This window comes from Ambystoma mexicanum, chromosome 4p, assembly GCF_040938575.1.
Source record: "Ambystoma mexicanum isolate Mex_15411 chromosome 4p, UKY_AmexF1_1, whole genome shotgun sequence".
Classification (NCBI taxonomy): Eukaryota; Metazoa; Chordata; class Amphibia; order Caudata; family Ambystomatidae; genus Ambystoma; species Ambystoma mexicanum.
The window spans coordinates 1,207,528,226-1,207,554,174 of NC_090927.1; the positions used below are offsets into that span (position 1 = coordinate 1,207,528,226).

General features: G+C 44.6%; 1 protein-coding gene across 2 annotated transcripts in view; it reads right to left on the bottom strand.

The window, feature by feature from the left end:
* MRPS5 (mitochondrial ribosomal protein S5) overlaps positions 1-25,949 on the bottom strand; it is an 804,837-nt gene that overhangs the window by 111,003 nt on the left and 667,885 nt on the right. For both annotated transcript variants that reach the window (XM_069606860.1, XM_069606861.1), the window contains exon 9: positions 22,760-22,822. In XM_069606860.1, coding sequence (XP_069462961.1) covers positions 22,760-22,822 — 63 coding nt within the window. The remainder of the gene's footprint in view (positions 1-22,759; positions 22,823-25,949) is intronic.

The following is a 25,949-nucleotide window of genomic DNA, read 5'->3' on the forward strand; positions in this document are numbered from 1 at the left end:
GTCTAGGCCTTAGTGAGCAACATGAATCGATAATATGGTGACAACTACACAAATAGTCAATGCGTGTTTGAGTAGCACATGCCAGCTTTGCAAAGACGATGACCCACTGCAGTATTGGTTCTACAAGCAAGACGTCTGTTTGGCCAGCAGCAATGGTGCATGAAGCCATTAACATCCTAAGCTGCTAGCCAGTTGGTGTACAGTCAGTGTGTTTTTAGTGCTGGTGGGACTATTGTGTCTCACCACAGAAGAAGCGTCTCTGTAGGTCAAGTAAACTTGATGGGCATTAAAATGAATGAGCACCATATCCCAGTTGAGTAGGGGGATATACAGCTGCTTTTGCAAGCACAGCAAAAGGATCCTCAAGTCAGCAGTAGATCGGAGTTTAGTCAGAGGATAACAAGCTATATCTAAATGGACAGGGCAACCTGGGCAGAAGAAGGTAGGGCGGCAACTCTGGTTCCCATGATAATACTAGATCAGACTCTGGAGATTAAATTGTATTGTGGTGGTCAATATGGCGGTGACTGAGGTGAGGATAAACAATTATAATGAAGCGTCTGCCCACAGTGTGAAGTACCAAGTGTGCTGCATTTTGTGTGCCGCTGTCCAGACCATAAAACATGTGTGCATGATCAATTTACTATGAATGTTCTCATGATTGAATAGTCATTCTCACACTCCATGTTTATGTCTATCCAGTCTTTCAAGGTTGAGGGCACATACGCAATAGTAGGTCTCTTCCAAATTTTTACTCTATGCATGTCTCGCTGTAGTAAAGGCACAGCCTAAATGATTATGCCTCATATCTCGCAGGGGTGAGGAGAGGGAACAGCCTGAATTTTACGGTCTCCTCTCTTCTTCAGGGTTGAGGTCACATACTAAATGTATGCATCTCTCTCACGAGACATTAAAGCAATTATAGAAGAGTTGCTTTTTGAACCACTTCCAAGTCTGAGCGAGCAGAGTACCTTCATGTTCTCTGACTCGTTGCAAAACATCACCAAATCTCAGCATAGCATACTACACTGTTGTCACAGGGTAGTCTCTTAAGATCCTGACCTATTAGTATTTGCTGTGTTAGGAAATATAATTACCTATTTAAAGGCTCTATCGTAAGACAAGTGAATGGTACAGCACCAATCTAAAAGAGTAAAGGGAGACTAAAGTCACAGTAAGCATCATGATTCCATCCCTATCCAAAAGAATTATATGCTGAATCCTGAAGCAGGGCACCTGCTTTTCAAATATCTACCCTCAATTGAATGTAGTCATTGACAGCTAAACATTACACCAAATTAAACAAAGTTTAACATGGCATTTTTTGAGGTATTTATATTTTGTTTTTTAGATTTATTTTGATCTTTTGTAATCATTTGTTATTTTCTCAAGGAATGGAAGAAAACAACAACAAATATAGTTCCACACCTTAACTGCAAACCTCTCAAATGTGCTTCTCAAAATGATGCTTTGCACTGGCCATTACCACATCATGCACCAATTCTCCCTGGATGAAGATGTGCCCACACACTAGGCACAGTGTCCATATCTGGCAGGTAATGTCTATGCCACCGCCCTTGGGGACATCAACCATGTGCCTGATATTCTCGGAATTGGGACTTGGGATTGGCATAGCACTTTTGTGGGTAGGTACCAACCAATCACTGCAAGAGCAGGATTCACTCACTGCATGGACAAGGCTGTGCTTCCAACAACGGCGTCACCATTCCCCTGTGCCATCCTGAGATGCATCTGCTGCAATCTCATCAGCATCGATGATAAAGGGTTGGAGAGGGTGGAACTTGTATTACACATCACAGATGGTTCAGGAAGACTGTGGCACCCAATGAATGGGTAGTAGAGATTATCCCCCTTCTAATGGCCTTTGACCCCAGGCACAAGGTAAACTCCACAGATTCAGCCTCTGCTGCAGAAACCCCATCAAGCGCCGAAGAGTAATCCCAGGCCCAAGAGGATGGTGTCTTCCTGCCCTCCTTGTACTACTGTGCCTCTCCCTGACTCATGGCACTGTCTCTCCCTCCCCACCCCTATGGTACTGACTCTGCCACCAGCTCAGGCTCCACCCCCAACTGTGTCACAACCATTCCCACCATCGTCCTCCGTAGCACCCTCATCACCCACACAGCATCATCATAATCATCTGTTCGAGGAGGCAGATTGTGTACCTCACCCATAGAATGCTGATCAAGTTTGCCTCCCCCTTTTCAGATTCCAATGAGGAGGATAAGGGGTCCATGTTCACTTGATTCAGATCGCTGTACTCCTCCTGCACAGACGGCATCACATCAGATACCCCACCCTGCATCAATGACGTTTCTTAACTGAAATATCAAAGGTTTCCCTAACAAACCAAAAATGGCTTTTGAAATAAATCAGCTTCACAATTCAGAATAAATGACGGTTTCACCAACAAAGTTTTCCAACTCAAATCATCACCCCAAAAGAAAAGGCTTCGCAGCTAAGCAAAGAATGGCTTTCCAAATAAACTGCCTGAATACTTGGCTCACAAAGGAAACAAAAATAAAATGTTCCAGCTAAAAACAAACACTTTTCAAATTTCGAATAACACAAACAGTCCCCGAACAAAAGGGAAGTCCTGCCAAACTCCTCAAAAATGTTTTTCTCCAATTCCTAGTGTGGATAAGTCCTGCCTCGTCTTCCTGTAGCCAAACTTAACACACAAAGGAAACAGGAAGTTGCTGGTTCTGTATACAAGCTGCCCAACTCGTTTTCTGACTAAATTCCATACGAGAGTATCTGAATCTGGCGTCACTATGACTCTCTTGGCCAAATCCTAGTGCGATGTCTGAATCTGGCATTTCATTTCTTTGGCATGCTCTGGCGGATTAATCCGAATCGGACAATTGAGTGTAATATGATTCACCCAGGTTTACTAATAGAAAAGTATAGGTTTCTAAGCAAAAGGTCTTACACTTCTCAGTAAGTACATGGCTGAGTGTGTCTGATGAATTGGCTTCTGCTCTGCAGGAGTGCAAGGGTGAGTAGAGGCTAAAGCACCCACTCAGGCCTCACACTTCTGCTATCCCAGAGCCAACAAAATCATGAAGGTAAAACAGGTACAGTTAAGATATACCTCCTTCGCCTTTTGTGTTAAGGTTGACAGAGGGAAGGCTATGCTCTTCAGAGGGGTGTGAATGTGGTTCAATGGCAAACCTAACAGCCAAGTGTGACAGTCCAAAATAAATTAATGTCCAATCAAAGTTCTATCAAAATATATACTTTAAATCAAAACACACCATGTAAAATAATAACTAACTAGAAAACACTGTAAAAACTCACCCCTGTAGAAGGAACAAAGAATATGCAAACATAGAATAGATGCAGCACCCTGCATAATGGGAAGGCAATAAAAAGGCCCCAATGTTCAAAGGATATGTTCCTGGGGTTGCAAGTGGGATTAAACTGACCTATCCAGTTTCTAGAGACCAAAGATGGACCAGGGGCCAGATATTAGTTAAGAATACCAGGGCAAAAGTGTGGGTGGTTCGACACCATTGAAACAGGCTTCTTGTCATTGATTGTGGGTTTGTCTCAGGTCGAGGATGTGGCAGTCGCCATGGTCCAGCAGCTAGCTGACATCGAGTTGGGGTTGAACGGAAGGTAACTGAGGTAAAGCGTCTACTTGAGCTGTGTGGATCTGGTGTTCACCAGGTCCGGTCTACAGTTTAGGTTTGACGCCTGTTGAGCTGGCAGCCGGATGTGCAGGAGAGTTGATTCGATACAGAAGCTCGGTGGTCGCTGTTCGGGGGGACACCAGGGTCAGGACTATCGATTTACAGGAGCAGCGATGATGAAGCTGGTGTTTCGAATGGTGACTCGAGCAATGCTAGGCAGGGATATTTCATTGGTTCAAGCCGATGCAACGACGTGCTTCAGCAGGCATGGTATGACCGCGAACGGATTTGAACAGCTAATGGTGGTTCAGACACCCAAGAATGCCAAAGGCAGCTTCGAAGGGTCCTGGAGGTTTGCTCGACATCGTACACACTTATATCACGGCTCACAGCGGGTTGGTGTTGGAAACACACAGCTCTTTGCTGTTCAGGCTTTCAGGAGCTGCGAGTCCCACTCCAGGGTCTGCATGGTCTTGGAGTGGGAATAGTCAGTTTCTCTGGCTCACAAGCATGGAGGAGGTTAGCACACACCTTCATGGGTCCTGCACAAAGTGAGGTCCCACGCAACAGGGTAGTTTGCAGAGATGCAGACTTCGCCAAGCAGCAGAGTTCACCCCCTATTGTCCCTGGGGATGGTTAGGGACAGAACTTGCCTCTGCCTTGGAATACCTGCCTTCACCTCACAACTGGAGGACTTTAGAAAGGACTTCCTATGGGATCGCCTATGGGCAAAATTAAGACCATGGGGCATGCTGGAGGGATTGCTGTCAATGCTGGTCGAGCTCCACAGGAACACCACAGTCAGGGTCCGCCTGGACGATGAGGAGAGCCTATCTGAGTCCATCAAAGTTGAAAGAGGGGTGAGGCAGGGATGCATAAGGGCTCCCTTATTCTTCAATCTTTATCTGGCAGACGCAGGGGAATATCTTGCATCATCAGCGTTGGCCAGTACGATGATCAATGGTTTGAATGTTCAATGGCTGGCCTACACTGATGATGTGGTCCTGCTAGACTGTACAGCAGTGGGACTACAGCGTCTCCTGAATAAACTTGACTCTTATGCAAAAGAGAACAGCCTTGCCCTGAATCCCACCAAATCCAGGATAATGGTCTTTAGGCATAGGCAAAAAAGGGTCCACTATTCGGCTTGGGAGATGGGAGGACAGAGAATAAGAGTGGAAGACCTGGTTTATTTGGGTTAAAATATTGTAGATTCTCACTTATCCCCCTAATTAAATATTACAAAGCGAAAGTGATACCAGTAGTTTTGTATGAGTTGGAGGCAAAGTCCCAATTGTGGTATGTAGCTTGGCAAAGATGGAAGGGTCATAAACGGTCTCCGACCTCCAAACATTTATCCAGAATCCAGTAAAAGCAAAAAAAGCTATTGTTACAATGGATTGGATCCATACAATAGAGAATATGTAAAACAATATTGATGAAAACTCATTACTGACAGTGGATAGAAAACTGGGGTTCATTCCAAAATATTTAGCGAAGTTCCCGGATTGCAAAATAAGAAAAAACTTTAGGTTATGGCTAAATATCGTTCCAACTGGGGAGGTGTTATCAAAAAGAGGAATGAGGGACTTGACAAAATCTGTTGTACTGTGTGCAAATCCCCAGAGAAATAAACACTTAAACACCTGCTAATGGACTAAGAGAGCATGGCAGATAAGATCGCTGGTATTTGCCAGATTTGGTACGCACTCTGAGAATCATGTGCCGGAAATGCTATGGGACTGGCTAATCTCAGGCCAGAATCAAGCCCTCACAATTGCAGTAGTGCAGGTGTTGGAAAGATTCAACATAATATTTTAAAGGGGACAGTTCTTGCAAAGCTGGAGATGATGTTAATTAGTATTCTATTAGAGGCACAGGGAAACTCAAACTGACTGCACTAAGACTCCCTTCAGGTCTATGTTTTCTCTTTCTCCTTCCCTTGCCCTCCCTCCCCCTTCATTTTTATTTTCTATTTTAGTGTTTAATGTGTTAGTAATTTTATGAGATGTGTGCTAATTTGTTATGAAGTTTCTTTTATATTGTATATCCATGTTTATTATGAATTGGATATTTGGTTTTGTAAAATTGTAAAGGTTTACGTTTTTGTAAAAGGTTAAACATTTAACCAAATACAAATAAAAAAAAATAAAAAAAAGGACTGCTCACTCAGCAGGGTCCAGCAAAATATTTATTCAAGGTTGGATTCAGAGAGGATTCCAAGAAGTGGTGGGGACCCTTTCTTTTAAAGGCAAAATCAAGCAGTTTATTGGACTAAACCTATCCTGTTTTAGTGGTCCATTCACTGTTCATGAAAGAGTGGACTTTGCCCTTCTGAAATCACACCCAAAGTGCTTTGTGCTACAGGAAGTGTAGGTGACAGGAAAGAGGCAGGGAGAAACAAGATGGCAACCCCTCCACCCCCCTCACCTGTCCAGATGTCTTCCTGGATCCATTAACCCCACCACTCTCTTTCTCAATAGAATGACAGGCCTCTAGAAATGCAGCAGCATGTTGCGAGGCCTAGACCTTTGTGAATGGGTGTGCCCTTTGTTTTCTGTTCCTAGGCCAGCTTCCTCTGGAGTGGCTATCTCTGGGGAAAGGGTGTTACCTGCCCTTACAACGAGGCAATCCCCCAAGGCAACAGTCCTGCCAATGGGCAGGGTGAGCCTTGTCTGGAAGAAATAAACATAACCCTTTCAGAGCTGAACTGTTCCCACCAGGCAGACATATGAGATATCAATTTAATGTGGCTGGGGTAACTATGAGAGATGCTGGCCACCATACCCTTACCTCGGGCATTGCTTATATCTGCAGTTTACCATGCCACTAGGACACAATACATGCCACTAGGACACAATACTCAGAGTTATGCAGTTTTTGGAACTGGGGTGCATATCTTAAATGCAGACCCATTGCTGCAGAGTCATGGCTAACACTGCATCTGTGAAGAGGGCACCTGTGACCTGAGCCTGCTCTGTTCCCGTGTAGGGAAGGTGATGCCATGAGGTTACTGAGGCAGCAGTGCACAGGTGTACACTAGGTTTTTGGCATGGAGTTTTATGAAATGGAAATCTGATCAGCAGATTTTCCTTCCGGAAATGGAATTACTTGAAACATTTTATTTGCTAATAAGAATTAACAGGGCCAGAACTCCTATACCCTTGTCAGATGGCAATTCCTCACAGTGTCTCCCGGTAAATCCACATAATAACTACTAAGCTTACAATCCTGTGCTTTAAGCTGTTCCTGCACCCTGTTTCCCACAGTTCTAAATTTATTTTTTCCACAGCTCTCAGTGCCAGGTAGTTAGCTCTGTAATTTTAGCCAGTGTGTGGATCCTATAAGTGAGGCCATGAGTGCATGCCTTCAAGGATGGATTAGGGCCAGAGGATGACGGCTGGCTTCCCACCATGTCCCTCCCTGTTTCCTTCTCTCTATGTTCTGCTCCTGTAGCAGCCTGCTGCAATCTCGCTCTCTTCCCTGGAGTCTCAACTGAAATCTCACTCCCTGAAGCCTCATCACTAGGTTATCTGTCTCCCTAGGTCTGCAAACTTTGCCTCTCCTGATGCTTTGGACTACTCTCAATATCAGTCCTAGGCAGCATAGCCAACAGGGAGGGATCATGCAAGTCGTAGTCCAAAACATCCGGAGAGCCAAAGGTTGCAGTCCACTGGTCCTAGGTGTACTACTCTCTTTGTACTTTACACATGCTACCTTTTCTTTAACAAGATTTCACTCCACAACTCTTATCTCCTGCCCCGATTCTTCGCTGGTCTGAAACTTCACCTCCTCAGTTATTTCTACTGCTCCCTTTCATAGTCCCTTAACAGTCCTCCACCTTACCTCTTCAATTCCTTCTACTGCCTCCTCTGTCACCTCCTTGCAATTACCTAAGGTTTTCCCTTCACGTCTTTGTTACCTCATCTTTCAACTTCCTGAGGCTTCTTCACTCCACCTCTTTAAACACTTCCTCTTACCCACTTTGCTTCACTTTCCTCTACCTTATTTTCTTACATTATCCATCACTCATCGCTATTTTCTTGTAGCAATTCTTGATTCTCCTTTCCTCCTTTATCCCCTTGGGGACCACCCTTAGAAGAAATCAGATTCCCCAATTCTCATTCTCTCTCATTCTCTCTCATTCTCTCATGCTCTCCCTCTCTCATTCTCCCTCTCTCATTCTCCCTCTCTCATTCTCCCTCTCTCTCATTCTCTCACTGAAGATGAGACATTCCCTGAGGGATTGACCAAGACAACTTTCCATGGTGCCCTAAGTGAGAGCAATAGGTCAAAAAAGGGACATACACCAACCATCTGGCAGCCTTCTCTGATAATCCTGTGGGGCAGCAGAATAGATTGCCAGTGATAACGTTTTCAGCTTTTCATCTTCCACCTGGCATCTATTTCAGGAACCATTCATCACTACCTTAATTAATCATACAGCACTTGCACTGTCCCTACTAATCTGAAGAAATCTTGGGTACTCCCATTGTTCAAGAAACCGTCCTTGGACCCAAGCATCCCAACCAACTACAGACCCATCACAACTGTAACTTTGCTATTGAAAATCATTGATAAAGCAGCCTATATCCAGATACAAGCATATCTAGAGACTAACAACTTACTAGGACTCCGACAATTTGGCTTCAGACCCCAACATGGCACAGAAACAGCTCTAATTGACCTGAAGAACCAGACTGACTACTCCTACTGGATCTGTCAGCCGCTTTTGACCTGGTTGATCATAAGGTGCTTTGTAAACACTTGTCTACAGCTGCCCACTTCTCCACAGAAGAAACAGCATGAATCCAATTCCTCTTGAACAGCTGACCCTATATCTATAACATGTGGAGTACCGCAGGGATCCTGTGTCTCGCATACGATGTATAATGTGTTTACCAAACCATGGTTTGATGACTTAGACTTTCTGGGTGTCACCTACACTAATTATGCAGATGACACCCAGCTACGCATACCTCTGAGAGGCGACTACGATAAAGACTTGGCACTGGTTAACAAAATCTATCTCATCATTCAGACTTGGGTGGACTCACATGGCCTGTGTCTGAATGATGAGAAGACGGAGCTACTGCTTCTAGGTGAACCAAATATTCTGAAGAAACTTAGCAACCTCTACCTTTCCTTCAACATTGATGGTATTGACATCAAGGTAGCCAAAGAGGTAAAAACACTGTGCTTTTACCTAGACTCTACCTTAAACCTGCGCAAACAAGTTAAGGCTACGGCTTCGGCGACAGCTTATACCTGTAAGCTGATCCACGCTTGCAAACCATTTCCGACTACAGAAAGTTGCATTACTCTGGCTAGAGTTCTAATACTTTCAAAACTCGAATATTGTAATGCACTGTACTTAGGTGCATGCAAATACATCACCAATAAACTCCAAATACTTCAGAACAACGCATTAAGAACAGCCTTAAGCATTCCCAGAAGACAACATATCTCAGTAGTCAGACGGAAAAATAACTGGCTATCCATCAAGGACAGAATTCCACTTAAAACAGTCTCCATGACCTACATATGTCTCAACAACTCAGCCCCTCAATCACTAACAGAGAAACGTATCAACAATAGCACTTCACGACCTACGAGAACATCTAACTCCTTCTGCCTAAGAGTCCCCAGATTCAAATTGAAAAAAGCAGGTGGTAGCAGCTTCCCCGTATTGGCCGCCCAACTCTCGAACTCCTTACCTACAACGTTAAGAGTAGACCAATCCTTCTACAACTTCAGGAAAAACACCAAACTCTTGCTCACCGCCAATGCCCAACCACAGTCCTAGCTTTCTGATACTAGGACCCTGGAAAGTGTACCTTGTATCATGTTCATCCTCTGTAAATAACTTTTGTATATATCTTATGTCATTTCTTGTACACTTTGTGTCATTTCTTTTTTTGTAACTTTGTGTTTTACGTAACCTTAAAATGTATGCAATGTAACCAAGAAACTGAATATTCCTGTTATGCGCCCAGATACCTCTGGGTTTGGAGCGCTTTATAAATAAACAAACTTTTAAAAATGTATTTGATTATGCTCATGGCACTGTAAAAAAGCCCCCCCCCCCCGACAGCTACCACTTGTTTAAGAAGGCATTCAACGGACATAAAACGACAAAGATTGTTCTACAAATACAGGAAAACACTGTAAAAACACTTCCTACAGACATCCGTGAATAAATCCAACAAACTATTTTAAAGTAGTTATTCTTTAATTGCAGCAAAATATCGTGACTTGGTCACTGCAAGCAAATGCATTCACGACAGAAAATGATTCCACTACTTTTGATTTTACCATTGTGCCTTGCGCTCTTCATCCAAGCAGGGTACAGAATGCCATTTTAAGTAATTTCCTGGCATGACAGCATTCGCAGGAAAACCGAAAGATCAAGAAAGATGTAAAATAACGAAATATTTAATAATGTAAGAAAGATTAGCACATAACTGATGCCGTTGTAGGTTTAGAATTTAATGCATCTTAACAGGAGTACTATTGTTTGTGCAAGGCGTTTGTAGTGTTTCGAAGAGGCTATATCTAGCCATTGCTCTGCTAGCCTTCTAAACATTACTAAAGCTTTATAGACCTGCAGCGAGGGCCGTACTGGGCGTTACGGGCCCTGAAGACCGAGTTAATGGCCCGAGCGAAGCGAATCCTTAACAAGGTTTGAGGGCCCATAACGACGGTATGGGCCGAGGGCAAGGTCTATAAAGCTATTAGAACCCATTGGCAAACAAAAAAAAAAGTTGATGTAAAAATATATATATTTTAAATATTTGTTTTTTGGGGGGAAATATTCCACATGGAATATTTAAGTTTATAAAGGGGCACATAGGGGGGTTGGAACCATGCCCTCAGAGGGAGGAGTTAGCAGGTGTGAGTGTACGACAGAGCACAGAAAGTGGAGACCGGAAGAGTACAGGGAAGGCAAGCGAGGACCACGGAAGAGTGAGCGACAGCAGAGAAAGAATAGTTGAAGTGGATGAGAGTGTACAGTGAGGAGAGAGGGCGCACAGGGAAGGAAAGTGAGGGAGCATAGCCGGAGGTGCGTGCTCACGGAATGGGGGCGGGGTTGGGGGGAGTGAGCAGGGCCGGCCTTAGGGCAGGTTCCGGCCAGGCGAACGCCTGGGGTGCTGTGCACCCCAGGGCGCCATTAGCCCCCCTGCCACGCCAGTTCAGGGCAGTCTTTCAAGGGCTCCCCCAAGCTGGCGTAGTGGGAGAAGGCGCGGCAGATGCCCTTTTCCTACTAAATGCGCCCGCCCGGGGCATTTGCATCAGCACCCTATTCACATGATTACCTCCTCGCTGAGTTAGGCGTTTTGCATTGGAATAGGACACTCGTGCATTAGCATGGACGCCCTATTCCAGTGATTAGCTCCCTGCGAGGCGCCGGAGCGGGGAGGTAGAAAAAAATGTGCTGCTTCCTGCCCCCACTACCCCCCGACCAGGGGCGCACAGGGAGCGGGCGCCAATTTGCTCAGAGAGCTGCTGCCGCTAAGGCCGCTGCTAGTGAGGGACAAGTAAAGGGGTCCCTCTCTGGCTTCACTGCGGCCCCCAGCCGTCATGCATTTAAAGAAAACGAAAAAAGCATGGTATTCGTAGGCAAATGTTATTTTAATGAAGGCCACTAGAGGGGGGTGAAGCACTGTTGTGATGCTCAAAATGCCTCCGCACGGTTGCTCAAGAGCAATGTGTGAACTGGTCACGGGTGGAGAGATTGGCAGTGCTGGGTGGGGATGGGGGCTAATGCATTTTCTTAATGGAGAGAAGGCTGCATTGGGTGGATTGGAGTATCAAAGTGAGCACCAAGCCTGGCACCTTGCTGAAAGTGTTGGTAGAGACCTATCTTGAATAGGCAGTTGCCAATCCCTGTTTTAACAGAAAGATCTTAAAGTCCTTCATGCATTGTCCATGGCTCTATTGAGCTCTCCAAGAGACGGCTCATTCTTCCATGGCGCAGCAAATGGCATTCTAAGGGTCCTTCCTCCATATTCCTTACTATTGTACCTCTAAAGGTTGATGAGGACGGGTTGGCTGTCACACTTGCTCCGGAAGAGATAAGAGTGGGTTGCCACCTTCTTTGGGTAGTTACATCCACTATGTGCACAGCACCTTCCATTTTACCCTTTTCTCCATGGTTAACCAATAAAACGCTGTCAAGAGCATGGCACTGTGCTTGCATTTCTTGAGCTTTAGAAATGCTCTTGTATGCTTGTTCTGAAGCACTTGCAGCTTCTGATTTTGGGCTCATGTGTGGTCTTTATAGGTGATGTTGCAGTAGTTCCTTCTGAATTAGACTGCTGAACTAATAATTCCATTGTGGCTGTTAAGCATATAGAATGGATGGTGCAGGTTCTTACCCACTTTGTTGCCCTGAGGTGTTAAGGCAAGTCCCCTACAGAAAACATTACCATATAGTTGCCCTTTTTTAATCATCACCCAGCAACTTTGACCGATTGAAAGAAGATGTTGCTGTTTCACCACCCGTTGTCATGACTTCGACAAAAAGGAACTGTTCTTATCCAATGATGGCTGTGTCCAAGCAGGTACTCCAATCGGTCCAATACACTGGGTTGGGATCAGTCAACAAATATTGTACATTGATATGGCCTTCAAATTCCTCTGGCAGGTTAAGAAACTGGATAGAATCCTGTATAGCAACTGAAATAAATACTAGATCTAGAACGTTCTGTGTATGCACACTGGTTGTTGCCACATTTTTTGACTGCACTGCTGAGTGCGCATCAGCAGAATCAGTTTGCATTATTTTCTCTTTTTACTCATTCTAACCAGCTTATAAAACTGATTTAGCCATCACATGCATTCAATGCCCAAATGAGACGTGATGAACTAGATACTTGGTATATTTGAGATGCAGTACCAGGTTCTTTCTGCCTTGGCCACTGTGTGGTTCATCGAAGCAGATGGTTTGCTATGGCAGCAAAGGGGAGCCATAATAGTACTTCTAGAACTGTTCCTAAATCTAATAGCACAATAAGTTTGAAATAGCCTGAACCACGGATTCAATTGTAGACATTGAAAGACCTATTTGGTGGCCTCAAGTGCGTGGGGAATTTGACTACATTCTGCAGGACACGTTTTTCTGTTCTACAGAATTTCATCAAAGACAAATTAAGAAAAACTAATTTTGTTCCAGCAACTATGATCGCAGCATTGGCAGTAGTTCCATTTCTCATTCCTATGGATTACAACATAAAAAATGTATTGATATGATTAAAACAAAAAAATCCCTACGCTCATTAGTAGTCTCCAAAGGTATCGAGAAGTAGCAAATGTATCTCTTGCACCTACATGAGTATTAAGTTATGCTGGTGGTATATGGAGCAATACAGAGCCAGTGACAAGCCCATTTAGCAAATGTTTATACATAAAATGGCATATAAAATGTAAGCGCCACTGATTATGGGTTAGCCACCAGGTAGGCTTCCAAGACTGCAATCTGGCTGCACTGGTTCAGCAGCATCCATATAATTACCTCCATGAGCCTGGTAGAATGTATTTGCCTACATTTACAAAGTTTACTTTTTATCTTTTTAAGTGATGGGCCGCTGTTGGTTGCAGTTTAGGCACCACCTGTACGTGGCTGTATGTTTATATACTGACCCACTGCCTGACCATGGTCATGTTAATTCCTATGGCCATTTCGACCCACTACCTGCCCCTCCCCACCACAAATACACATTCTCCTGGGATCTCTGAGCTAGCTATATCAAGCAGTAACAAACTGTGTGCATGTCCGCGAATCTGTTCCTTGTGCTGAAGTGCTGTTAAAAACGTATTTGATAGGCATTTTCAGAGTACTGCAATCATATGCCCAGGTACTCACACCACATTCCAGCTGTCATCTTATCAACCTCTCTGCTGCCTTTCGATTCCGTTGACCATGGAGCCATACTCAACATCATTGCCATAAGCAGTGGATGGAACAGACCTGCTGCACTGGTTCTTCGCATACTTGCCCAACAGAGTACAACTTGTCCAGAAAGGCCTAACTAAACAGACCCCAGTGTCACCCAGAAACCTGCAGAGTTTTAAAAGGCTCCATTAGGTTCCCTGTCAACTTCAACCTCTACGTGGAAGCACAGGGGGGTGGGGGAAAGGGGGAGAGGACTCTTCGCGCCAATGCCAACAACAGGGTACACCAATATGTAGATGACACACAGCTTTACCCAAAGATCAATTGCAACAATGAAATCAAGCCACTGAAGCACTGTCTGACCATCATCGAAACTTGGATGTGAAGCATCCGCCTGAAGCTTACCCCTGCAAAGAACACATTCATTCTTCTAGGAAACCTCACGACACAAGGCAAAGACTAGAATTGGCTGACTGAAATTAAGCTTGACGAATTCACACCTCAACTCTCCCCCAATGCAAAATACTTTTGTTTACCATAGACTGTAGTCTTTCATTCAAAACTAACATCACTAAAAAGACCTAAGCAGGATGGTACCAACTTGCAATCCTCCTCAAAGTCAAGCCTTGCATCCCCTGCTGCAAGTTTCAGAACAATTGTTGAAGCCCTTGTCATCTCCCATCTGCATGGTGGCAATATCATCCGTGAAGAGAGTAAGTTTGTGGAGTTGTCCTCCTGCTCGATACCCCCTTATCTGAGGATTTTCAATTAATTTTGAGCACATGGTTCAAGTGGCAGAGTAAACATCAAGGTGGAACATCGGTCAATTCAGTCTTGTCCCTTTGTGCAAAAGTATACTGCCCGTCACCACGGAGTTAATCCTTATTTTCATATTAGGGGACTTTTGGTTGGCACTCAGAAAATTCGAGGCAACATTTTAATATTTAAAGAACAAGTTTTATATAGGCCCAATTAATCTGGTTAAAAAACGTTATGCCACCTTGCACCAATAACACCATAGATGATGACTCGTTATTTTTAAAGACCAGGTCTGCTGTGTCTAACAATCACCTAATATTGTTGAATATTTACCTTTCTTTCAACAAATCCAGTCTAATCTATGTCTACCATTTATGGAAGAAGCACCTTCAGTCTCAAGTCCAATATTTTCATTTCACATCTTGGTGCGGAAGGCATTTGGGCCAGTAAGGACTGCTATCCAATGGGTCTTTGCTGGTTTGTGTATTATGGGGGCCACCATGGAGACATGGTTTGTGCCACTGCACTCTTCTCTGTGAAACCATTAAAAAGATTTTGAGGGTTTCTGCCTAGATGTCTCTACATTTATATTATAGAAAGAGGGACAGTCAAGCCATCTGGCCTAGGGCTTTTATTCAGATGGGAAGGACATCATTGCTTTAGCTGCCCCCTGTGCTATTATTGGAGCAACTAATTCACAAGTGAATTTGCGTCCATCTCAGGTAGCACTACAGAGTTAAGGAATTGCGATTTGGGGTAGAAATATCACCTGGGATTGCGGGTGAAAGGACTGACAGTAATGGCAGCATTTGCATAGATCTAGACTTTGGGTATTGAGTTTCACAGTGCCATAGGTCAAAAGTTAGGGGATGCCCGTTGCTCCTGCAGTCACCTGGAAGTTACACCCCCTCCATCTTGTGAATTAATGAAAAATCTTCAGTGCTTCAAGAAGTGCGCCGGACAGTAAGCATAATTGTTCATTAATGACCTTTAAATAATGTCCTCGGGTTAACACGTGTTTCGGCCCCTGGCCTTTGTCAAAACCAGACATTAGTTATCTCATTCTCACAGAGATACTCTCCATGAAACCGAACAACCAGGGATTAACCCGTGACTGGAAGCTGTGTAGAAGAGATCTTTAAGCTGATGAAATACATTAGCAGACCATCGGGAATGAGATAACTAATGTTCGGTTTTGACAAGGGCAGGGGCTAAAACACGTGTTAACCCGAGGACATAAACCCGAGGACAAATGTTAACTAATCTTGGATTAGATTGAATATTATAGGTCTTGATTATTTAAGGACAATTAATAAACAATTATGCCTACGGTCCGGCGCACTTCTTGAAGCACCTAACATTTTTCATTTGCATAGATGTACTCAGGCTAATCTCCGGCCGTAGAGTGGGCACTGAAGCAGCCCTTGAAGATCCCCTGGGAATGCTGCCGTCTGAAGCTCTGGAAGTGGTGATCCATCTGGATCCATCCGGCATAGCAAGCAAAATGGCGCACAAGCACAAGGCTGCAGGATCCAGGTGCCGAGCTCATTCTGGGAGGCCACTGTGACATTACAGAGCTGACTGAAAACAGGACAGACTGGTTTCAGGACTCCCTGCTGGGTTTGAAAGTGTATGTTAAAGGTGTGAGAGAGTTGACTGATACTTGGGATATAGAAGCTATTGCAGCAATGTTTCAGTATTTCTCCTAGCTACGTCATCTCTCGCTGCCTCTACCGACACTTGGACCATAAGAAACCTCTAACAGCGATACAGTGGCATGCTCCCCTTTCTACTCTCTCAGCCAGCCACTGTGTGACTTTGTGAACCCTGTTTAACCGAGAATACATTATGCAGGAGCCAGGGGCCCTACGTCATGTCTGCAAGGCTGACCCAGTCCATGATCCTGCAGTATGTAGAAAACGTACACCTTATGATGCCCTTGCATGCTTCCCACATGGTGTCCCAGGATTCTTCCTCAGGGCTTGGGCTCTCCATGAAATATTGGGAACTTGCCTTTGCTGCGTTAACAAGAGTAGATTACTTTTCAGCTGATCATTTTGTATCTTCCAGAGTCATCTTTGGTGGGACATTTGCTGTGGGAATGTTAAAGAACTCAACAGCCGGGACAGGACCCGTTGGCACTCTATGACGGGAGAATAATATCCCTAAGCCTCTGGCTTATTAAAATATAGCATATACAAACATTGGTCTTATTTGCCGCATTTGGATAATGGAGAAGTAGGTGCAATCCCACCCAGATACATGTAGCAGCCGGTTCTATGTGAAAACACTGTCAAAAATGTATTTCCTAAAAACGACTCTGATTAAATCACAGACTGTCCATTGACGGCATTAAATCTATAATTACAACACTCCAATAATCCTACTCATTTAACACCTCGCCCATTCATGCATATGATTGGATCGGTCCCATGTATGAGGGGAAAATGTTTTACCCCCACCATCTCATTTGATGCCCTCTATACTCATTTCACGGTTTCTCTCCCTCACACCACACCACACTCGTTGCTACATGTTCTGTTCACCATCTTCACCTTCCTCCATGCAAGCCGCAATCCCTTCACCACCTCCCCCAAACCCACTGTCTCCAGTGTCCATGTCAGCAGTTCTACATTGTTTAGTGTACCAACCTGCTTGTTCTCCAAATGTTTTTTTCTTTACAGTGGATGCCCCTGTGCCTCTCTTTCCTCCCCAGAACCTCCACTGGCCCTCTGAAACCGTTCAAGGCTCTTCACGCCTACTACTCCCTTACAGCACCCCTCATACTCCTGATGTAAAGCAGAGCCTTTTCCTGTATCCCCAATCTTACCCACGCTGTACCCCCCTTCCTCTCCCTGAACCTTTTCCATCCCTTCCAGTCTACACGGCCTCTGCCCCTCTCTGCAATTCCACAATGAGCAAGTCTCTGATGCCCATGCTATACTTTAACTGTACTGTGAACCATCTTGGTGACAATGCTAAAATGGGCTGCCACAGTCAATGTTTTCAAATAATGCTTTGTTTGGTGCAGGAGAGTTTTACTGGGCCACACATCACATGTTACTGTTGCAGCCTCAAAGGCATGGAGCAACAGTTCATACTCTGCGAAAGACTGATAAAAGGAGCAGCTTCGCACATACTCCTGGAACAGTCCAGTTTTGGGGCAAGGACTGTATAGACCAGATGTGAACAGTAGCGCCCATACCACAAAATCAAACAGCCTAAATAAGTGTTCACTTGTTGAATAAAATGCCACTATGACCTGCAAATACAACCTCAAACACCTTCAGAGTGCCAGCAATCTGCCCACCGACCTCTACAGACTCCCATTACCATGAATTGTGAACAGGTGTGCCAACCATTTAGTCTCTGAAAAATACAATTTTGGGGGGAAATACTGAAAAAGTATTTAAAGTTAATTATTTTGCAGGAAATTGGCCTCTTGTCCTATTCCTATATCTATCGCTTGATCCATTAATCACGCTACAAAGTTTTTTCCAAACAAATACCACAAAAAGTTCTCCTTCTCTACACACACTACTCTGGAAGAACAGCACCACAAACCCGTTCTTTATGGTCAAACTCCCTCAAATGGAATTTGTAGGCAACCGTGGGAAACCCACTTAGACAAGCACAACACACTAATCTCAGAACTTGAACATGCAAGATATTCAGTTCTGCAGCAGTTACAATATGTTCAATTTCCTCTGCATCATCTTCACTTAGACTCCGTCAAGAGCGAGTTCTTCATCCCACGAATGCTTCTCCATGCAAACTGCATACTTTTGTTAAATTGGATGAACTGTGTCAAAAAACAACTCTTCGTTTTATTAATGTATGAGTAAGTGAGCTTTTGTTAACACTTTGGTGCTCATTATCGTTGAGCAGTACGGTTAATAAAATGCACAGAAGTCTACATTCAATTAACCAGGCAGATAATTTTTAACAAGTTGCTTGGGGCAGGGGAGGGGCGGATCATAAGTTAATGCTCCATAATGCAAATACTCAAGCATTTGCGGCAGCATGCATTTTCTTGTTGGAACAAATGATGTGGATTCTGAAAGCAGATTGATTCCATAGGAATCCAGTCTAAAGGTTTCCATGTGGCAGGCGGCACTTACTCATTTTGCACGGCGGATTGCAAAAAGGCGTGGAAAATTCTGTGGAGGGACCATGCCTACCTCAACGTGTAACCACAGCAGGTCCCCTCAGACTCAGGAGTTCCCTAGGGAAAAGCGTAAACGTGGACACTACCAAAATGTTGAAAAATTGTGCTTGTACCGGTAACCCCATTTGAACACAATTCCTTTGCCTCTGGGATGTGGGATTACAGTGTGTATTTTGGCTTTCGGAATGTTATATTATATGTCATTTGTATAGCGCCTAATACCATTGTATGGCCACAAAGCTCTATGGGGGAACACGCTTGGAGGACCAGAGTCCGAGGTATGAGAATAGAGAAGAGACATTTAGAATGAGTGTGTGAATTTTAGCCAGTATGAGGAAGCTAGGGGCGGCTAAGTCTGTGCTAGTGACTCTTGGAGATCCGGCTAGCGCATGGGTGCTGTGATAGACTGCCAGGAGAGTATTCAACCATATTTGTTGGTGAAACTCAGCTACATTCTAGTGGCAGAGGTGATGTGCGAAGTGGGGTAGAGTAGTGAATTATTGCAGGTGTATGTGGGTAGGTGTGTGGGCATCCCCCTGGAGGGCTGCGGCTATGTTCCATTGAGATGGAGTGCTATACGTACCAGAGAGTCATGGCTGATATCTAGCTGCGCTGGGGGTATGCAGATTGTATCATAAGGATCCACTGAACTCCTTTTTGTGCATGCTAGGTACCAACTTATCTCTTGAATGGACTCATCTGTGCCTCCACCTACATGTCTGGGGGTGATAGTTCACCCAGGAGGTGGACTATGTCAGTCAAGATGCAGAAGGGAAGAGCCAGGTCTTAGTGCCTTAAGGAAGGCGATGTGATACCCTAGGCGGTGGATGCTAAACAGGATCGTGTTCCAGATGGTGGATGCTAGGACGGAGAAGGAAGATCATCTATTCTGGTCGATTTAGCGACTCTGATGACAAGCAGAGCTGTGCCTGATCTCAAGTTTCTGGTGGGCCTGTAGGGAGTGAGTTTGTGTTGTAGATATTCTGGCCCAGAGTTGTGCAGAGTACGGTGGGTGAGGCACAATGCTGTCAAGGTGGATTATCGCCCGATCGGCAGCCAGTGAAGGACACTGAGGGCGGGAGAGCGTTCTCTTGGTCCAAGGGCAAGAAGGGGACTTGATGCAGTGTTTTGAACCCATTGGAGTTTTCCAAGTTGTGGTGCGGGGGTGACAAAGTATAGGGTGTTGGAATAGTCTAGGCGAGAGAGGACGATGGCAGTAATTGTGGCAACTCTGTGTGGGAAGGTCAGTTAGGAGAAGATGTGTGGGAGAATGCAACAGTGTAGATGGCAGGATTTCGACACAGAGTTGATGTGGTGTGATAGTGTCAAGTCTGAGCCCATAGTGCATGCAAAGTTCTTTACTGTGTTGGAGGTAGAGGGAGTGGGCCTAGGTAGGGCGGCCAAGGGGTGGGTTGGGGAAATAGGGCAATCTTCCTGCAGATCATAATTTCAGATTTTCTGTGGTTGAGGAGGTGGTTAGCAGTCATCCAGTGGCCGATTTCTGTGAGGCATGATGCGAGGTTGCGGTGGTGTTGGAAGAGTCATTTAGGATCTTGAAGATGATTAGGGTGTCATCTGCATAGTTGTAGCAGGGCAGACTGAGAATGGATAATAACGGGGAGGGGACTAATGTAGAGGTTAAAGAGCAGAGGAGAGAGAGAGAGGCGCCCTATCCTAAGCAAAAGGGTGGGGTTTCGAGGAGAAGGGGGGTAGGGGGTATGTGCATTTGGGATCAGTTGGCGAGGAAGGAGGATATGCACTTCAAGGCTGCATCCCTGATGCCGAGAGTGTGGAGTCTGTCTGAGGGTGCGGTGGTCATGGGTGTCAGAGGCTGCCGAGAGGTCGAGAAGGATTAGTGCAGTACAGCCTTCTGAGTCAGAGGTTCCCTTTGAGATCATCCCAGACAAGGCACGATTTAGTTCCTCGTAGAGGTCTGAAGCCAGATTGGGCCGTTTCGAAGGGGAGGTTGGATGCTGTGTAAAGGCGTAGCTGAGAGAAGGCTGTTTAGTCAATTAGTTTAGCTATGAAGCGGTTGCTTGAGATAGGTCTGTAGTTAGCCCGTAGCTGGGGGTCAAGGGTTGGTTTCTTGAGTAGGGTTTTGATGTATGAGGTCTTGAAAACTGTTGGAGAACTGCCCAAAGCATGCTGTAATTGCGACTGCCAGATATTGATACGGTTGGAGCTTGTCCTCCTTGAAAAGGATTTCCCTAAACAGGCAGGTATGTCCTCCTTTTATTGTAGAAATTGACAGTTCTGATTCTTTCCTGTTAGACGTTTTTCTCCCTCTGGAATTAGGAAAAGATCCTGTGGGTTTGGTCAAAACTGATGTCCAAGCAGTCATCAGCTTGCAGGGTACAGCAAACGAGCATCCTGGCATAGTCATTGAGGTCGTCATTCGAGATGGAGGCACTGGAAATACAACACCATTGCAACATCTCAAATACCCAACACCTAGTTCAACAAGCTCCTTGTCGCAGCCTCTGATGAGGTCAATTGTGTGAGCATGCTAGAACCCAAATCAAAGGGGTTCTACTCAGACACATCAAGGATCAACAACAAAGCAGCTAATTCAGGAATTCACAAGGTAGCAATAAAAAACAAAAATAATAAGAGCAGGTTTGTGCAGCTGCCGATACTGCAGGTCCAAAAGTCCTATTCAAACCAAAGGAATCATTAACCTAAAGCATTCTAGTTGTCCTTAACAAGCTCCATACATGTACTCTAACAATGTAAAACATCCAGAAACTGGCATGCCTCTAACTAGACAATATATCAAAATCTAGGTTTAGAGCTTAATGACTTTCTAAAGTGTGAAAGAATTCCAGAATGGTATTGCCTCCCAAATGATGAAAAAGGCCATGCAATATGCAGAACATATGATGGAGCCTTCACAAGAAAACCATTAGCACTCCGTAGCAGGATTCCTTATATTCTGAATAGGGGAGCACAAGAGCCACACGCAGGCTAGGGAAAATTCAGTTGTAGGAGTTTATAAAAAAAAGACAGTTCAAGGATTAGAAATGCGGGCCCACGATTATATATTCAGCAATGTTTCCTCGTACCTTTCTCACCTGCCCCACTGCAGCCAGAATGACTGCCTGTGTTTGCTCTTTGGTTCTCATTTGTACAGATCTTCCTCCTGTCAGTGCATGTAGAGTGCCAGGTTTGGCCTGTTTAAACTGGGCTTTGTATTGTTGCCGTGTGGGTTTGGGGGTAAGGGTTTACCCTTAAATAAACACCTAAGTTATTATTATGGATCAGACGGGGCATCTTAAAAAGTGATAGAATTTGTTAGGCATTTACAGCAAAGAGTCCTAAAACGTTGTCAAATGCTAGTGTCTGTGATTCAGCCATACTACTTCTCATGGCGCTCATGAATTGCTTCATGACTACAAAGACGTGCTTTTCCAACCACTCTTAGAAAGTTGTCACATTAGATCACCAGGATCCTCCCTTTTTCTTGTTGAACCATTCATTCATTCATTCTTGTTCAGGGCCAAAAGATGCCATAGCCCTCCTCCCATAAACAAGAGAAATCAGGCAGATCGTCTCCCCGGGGATATCGTCTGAAGGTGGAAAACAAGTGGAACTATTGCTTTAAAAAAAAAATCATATCAATAGGCCATTGGTCTTTAATCCAACATGTAAGTGCTGTCCGCTTTCAGGTGAAAAACACCTGCAGACAGTTAAAGTTCACAGGTCTTATTAGGGCACATGCTGTTGGAATACTACCATAGAAGGAGAGTTGGACTTTGAAGACCAGTAAACAATAGTGATATATTCGGATTGTTCAACTGGATTATCTAAATGAAACACAACCATTTCAAAAAGTAATCGAGGAAGCTAAAGAGAAGTAGGAGTGCGTGGGAAGAGTATCAACAACAACAAATGGAATGTTTCCACATGATTGGTAGAACTACATTTGGAGCTTATGAGGAATTGTACAAGACTCATCCCCAGAAATCTAAATACAGATAAGCAAACTATGCTATTGAACCCATGCGTTCTCTCGAGGGATTCTCAGGGATGCAAGTAAACATGTATGGTCAAGGAAGGATGTCTTCAAAGGAAGAAGAGTAACCGCACAGAAGTACTTTTCAATAGAAAAGAAGGAGACAACCTTTAAGGCCTCAAACAAATACAATATTTAAAGATACACAAAAAACAATCACACAAATGGAGACCATGTCAGGCTAGATGGGCATACGCTGTAAATCCATCGAGATTTGAACTGCCTATCCCATGAACACAATTCACATTCAGTGACAGCACTATATTTACCTTTGTTTTTCTTTTTCATCCGGATGCTTGTTTGTCTGTAAGTTGTTGCGATGTCATGATAAACTAGAATAAAGAAAAACATGTGTGAACCTGGATATAAGAAATTATTTGGAGCAAGTTGCAATAATGACTTTCCCTAGATTACCTCAGTGCCTCGTTTCATCTAACACAACCAAATAAGCAAGGCCGAAGCAAGCCATTGTGCAATAATGGTATTAAATTGGTTTAGGTACAAGAGTGGCACCACCTGCTTTTTTGTACAAGACTGTTTCTGTGATGTGTCTTTCTAAGTTCTTTAACATGCTCATTGGTCCTTTGTTTGCACACTTGTTGCAGAGTCCTGATATAATTTTGCCTTGTAGAGTATAATGAGTTAGTATCTCTAATTGTCCCATTGAGTGCCGAGACACTTAAAGAAGTGTGGTCATGTGTGCACCTTTATATGGGATACATTAATCACCGTAATTGTATTTCTGATGCTTTTATCTGCTTAGATTCACATGCTGTGCATAGGCCAACATCTAGTGGAAGCTGCAGAGTATTTCAGTTTGTTTTTCGAAACTCGAAAAGGGGCGTGCCCGTTATACTATCCCTAGTGTGACGTCCCCTGTACCCATGATCCCTCATGCGTGTAGGACCCTCAGATTGTATTCTTTCTGACATGAGGTAGCATGAGGAGTAGCGCGAGTACAGAGTATCCACGCGGATAAGATAGATAAGACTACAAGCATCCATGCACCTTCTCTCAGAGGGGAGGAAGGGTGGGCGCATGTGAATCTAAGCAGATACAAGCATCAGAATTACGATTACGGTGAGTAATGTATCCGTTCTGAGGCTTGTGGAATCTGCTCAGATCACAGGCTGTGCATAGATTAGCGAGCAGTGTTAGAAGGAGGTGCGATGTGAGAAGGTTCATGAGCGAACAAGTGTCTTAGAACCACCTGTCCCACTTGAATATCGGTCTTGGAATGCGTGTCAATGCAGTAGTGCTGAGTAAAGGTGTGAATAGAGCTCCATGTAGCTGCTTTGCAAAGGCTGTCAAGGGGTACATTTGCAATGAAAGCCAGAGTGGCTCCAGTACCTCTTGTAGAGTGGGCCCTTGGCGTAAAAGGCAGTGTTTTATCTGAAAGGGAATAGCACAGTTGGATACATCTTACTATCCACCTAGAGATGGTATTTTTAGAGATGCTATCTTCTCCTCTGCTTGGAGCTATGGAGACGAACAGCTGATCTGTTTTCCTTAGCAGTCTGGTCTTGTCTACATAGTAGAAGACCGCCCTCCTCACATCTAGTGCGTGGAGTTTTACCTCAGCAGAGCTCTTGGGTTCTTGGAAGAAAGCTGGTAGCTCAATAGACGGGTTAACATGGAATTTGGAAATGAACTTAGGTGAGAACCTAGGGTGAGTGTGTAAAACCAGTTTATCCTTATGAATAGTAAAGAAAGGATCCTGTACTGACAGAGCTGGAATTTCACTGACACTTCCTATGGAGATGATGGCTACTAAGAAGGCAGTTTTATAAGTCAGGTGTTTGAGACTGGATTTGTGCATGGGCTCAAAGGGAGGTTCCATGAGCTTAGCCAGTGCCACATTAAGGTCCCAACCTGGAGGTGAGTTAGAAATTGGAGGGTGGAGTCTCTTTACCCCTTCTATAAATGTTTTAACAACTGGCACTTTCCACCATGACACCTTGTTATAGGAAGTGGTGTAGGCTGATAAAGCTGCCAGGTGCACTTTAAGTGAGTTAAACACTAACCCTGCATCCAATAGGTGGAGCATATAGGTGACAACATTAAAAGGAGTACAATCAATTCGGTTGATTTGCTTATTCTGGTACCAAACAACAAATTGTTTCCATTTGTCATAGTAACAGCGCCTTGTGTTATGTTTTCTTGATTCTTTCAAGATATCCATACATCTCTGGGGTAAATTGAGATGTCCGAACTCTACGACTTCAGGAGCCATGCTGCCAAGTTCATTTAGTTGGGCTGAGGATGCACTGTTAGCCCCTCATGCTGGGAGAGTAGGTTGTACTGGCACAGGGGTTTGATGGGGTCGCACACCGTCGGTTTGCGTAGGTGTGGATACCATGGTTGTCTTGCCCACATAGGAGCAACCAGGATGAGCGTTCCCTGAGGATCTTGTTCACCACCTTCCTCAACACAGGGATTGGTGGAAAAGCATAGGCAAACATCCCTGACCAATTCATCCATAGGGCGTTTCCCTTGGAGCCTGGCTGGGGAAACCCGGATGCGAAGTTTGGGCATTGCCTGTTTTCGCTTGTGGCGAATAGGTCTATAGTGGGGAAACCCCACTGAGAGAAGAGGTCTCCTACGACTTCTTCGTGTAGTGTCAACTCGTGTTCTTCTGGGAGTGGATCCCTTCTCAGAGCATCTGCTAGTGAGTTGAGATTCCCCGGAACATGTTGGGATGATAGGTAAATCTTCTGTTTGAGTGCCCATTTCCAAATTTTCTGGTCAAGCTTGGACAGATTTGGCGAACAAGCGCCCCCTTGTTTGTTTAGGTAAAACATTGCAGTCGTGCTGTCTGTTAGGATCTGCACTGACTGGTTGGATAGGAGGGATTCGAATGCCCGAAGCACTCTGAAGACTGCCAGAAGTTCTAGCAGATTGATGTGGTTCTGAGCCACTGTGTGAGACCAGAGACCCTGAGCTGTATGGTGAAGGTAGTGGGCTCCCCACCCTGCTAGGGAGGCGGCTGTTGTGACAACGTCCTGAATCTCTGGATCGTAGAAGGGTTTCCCTTTCGTAAGATTCTCTCTTGTCCACTAGTAAAGAGACTGTACTAGTGTTGGCGAAACGACCACTAGATCCGTCTCATTGACCACTTGCTTGAGACCACTGTTTGCCAACCATTCCTGCATGGGTCGCATGGCAACACGCGCATGGGGAACCAGGTAAAGGCAAGATGCCATCATGCCTAGCAAACGTATCACTTTGCGCACCCTTATTTGGCGATCGGCCTGATATTGAGGAATTTGCAGCAACAGATTTCAAATTCTTTCCTCTGATGGAAAGGTCAACCTCTCTTGGGTGTTTAGGACAGCTCCTAGGAACTGTTTCGAGGTGCTTGGCACTAGGCTTGATTTTTTTCTTGTTGGTTGAGAAGCCCAAGTGGAAGAGGAGGTCGATTGTCCTTTGGATGTTTAGTCTGCAAATGAAGGGGGATTC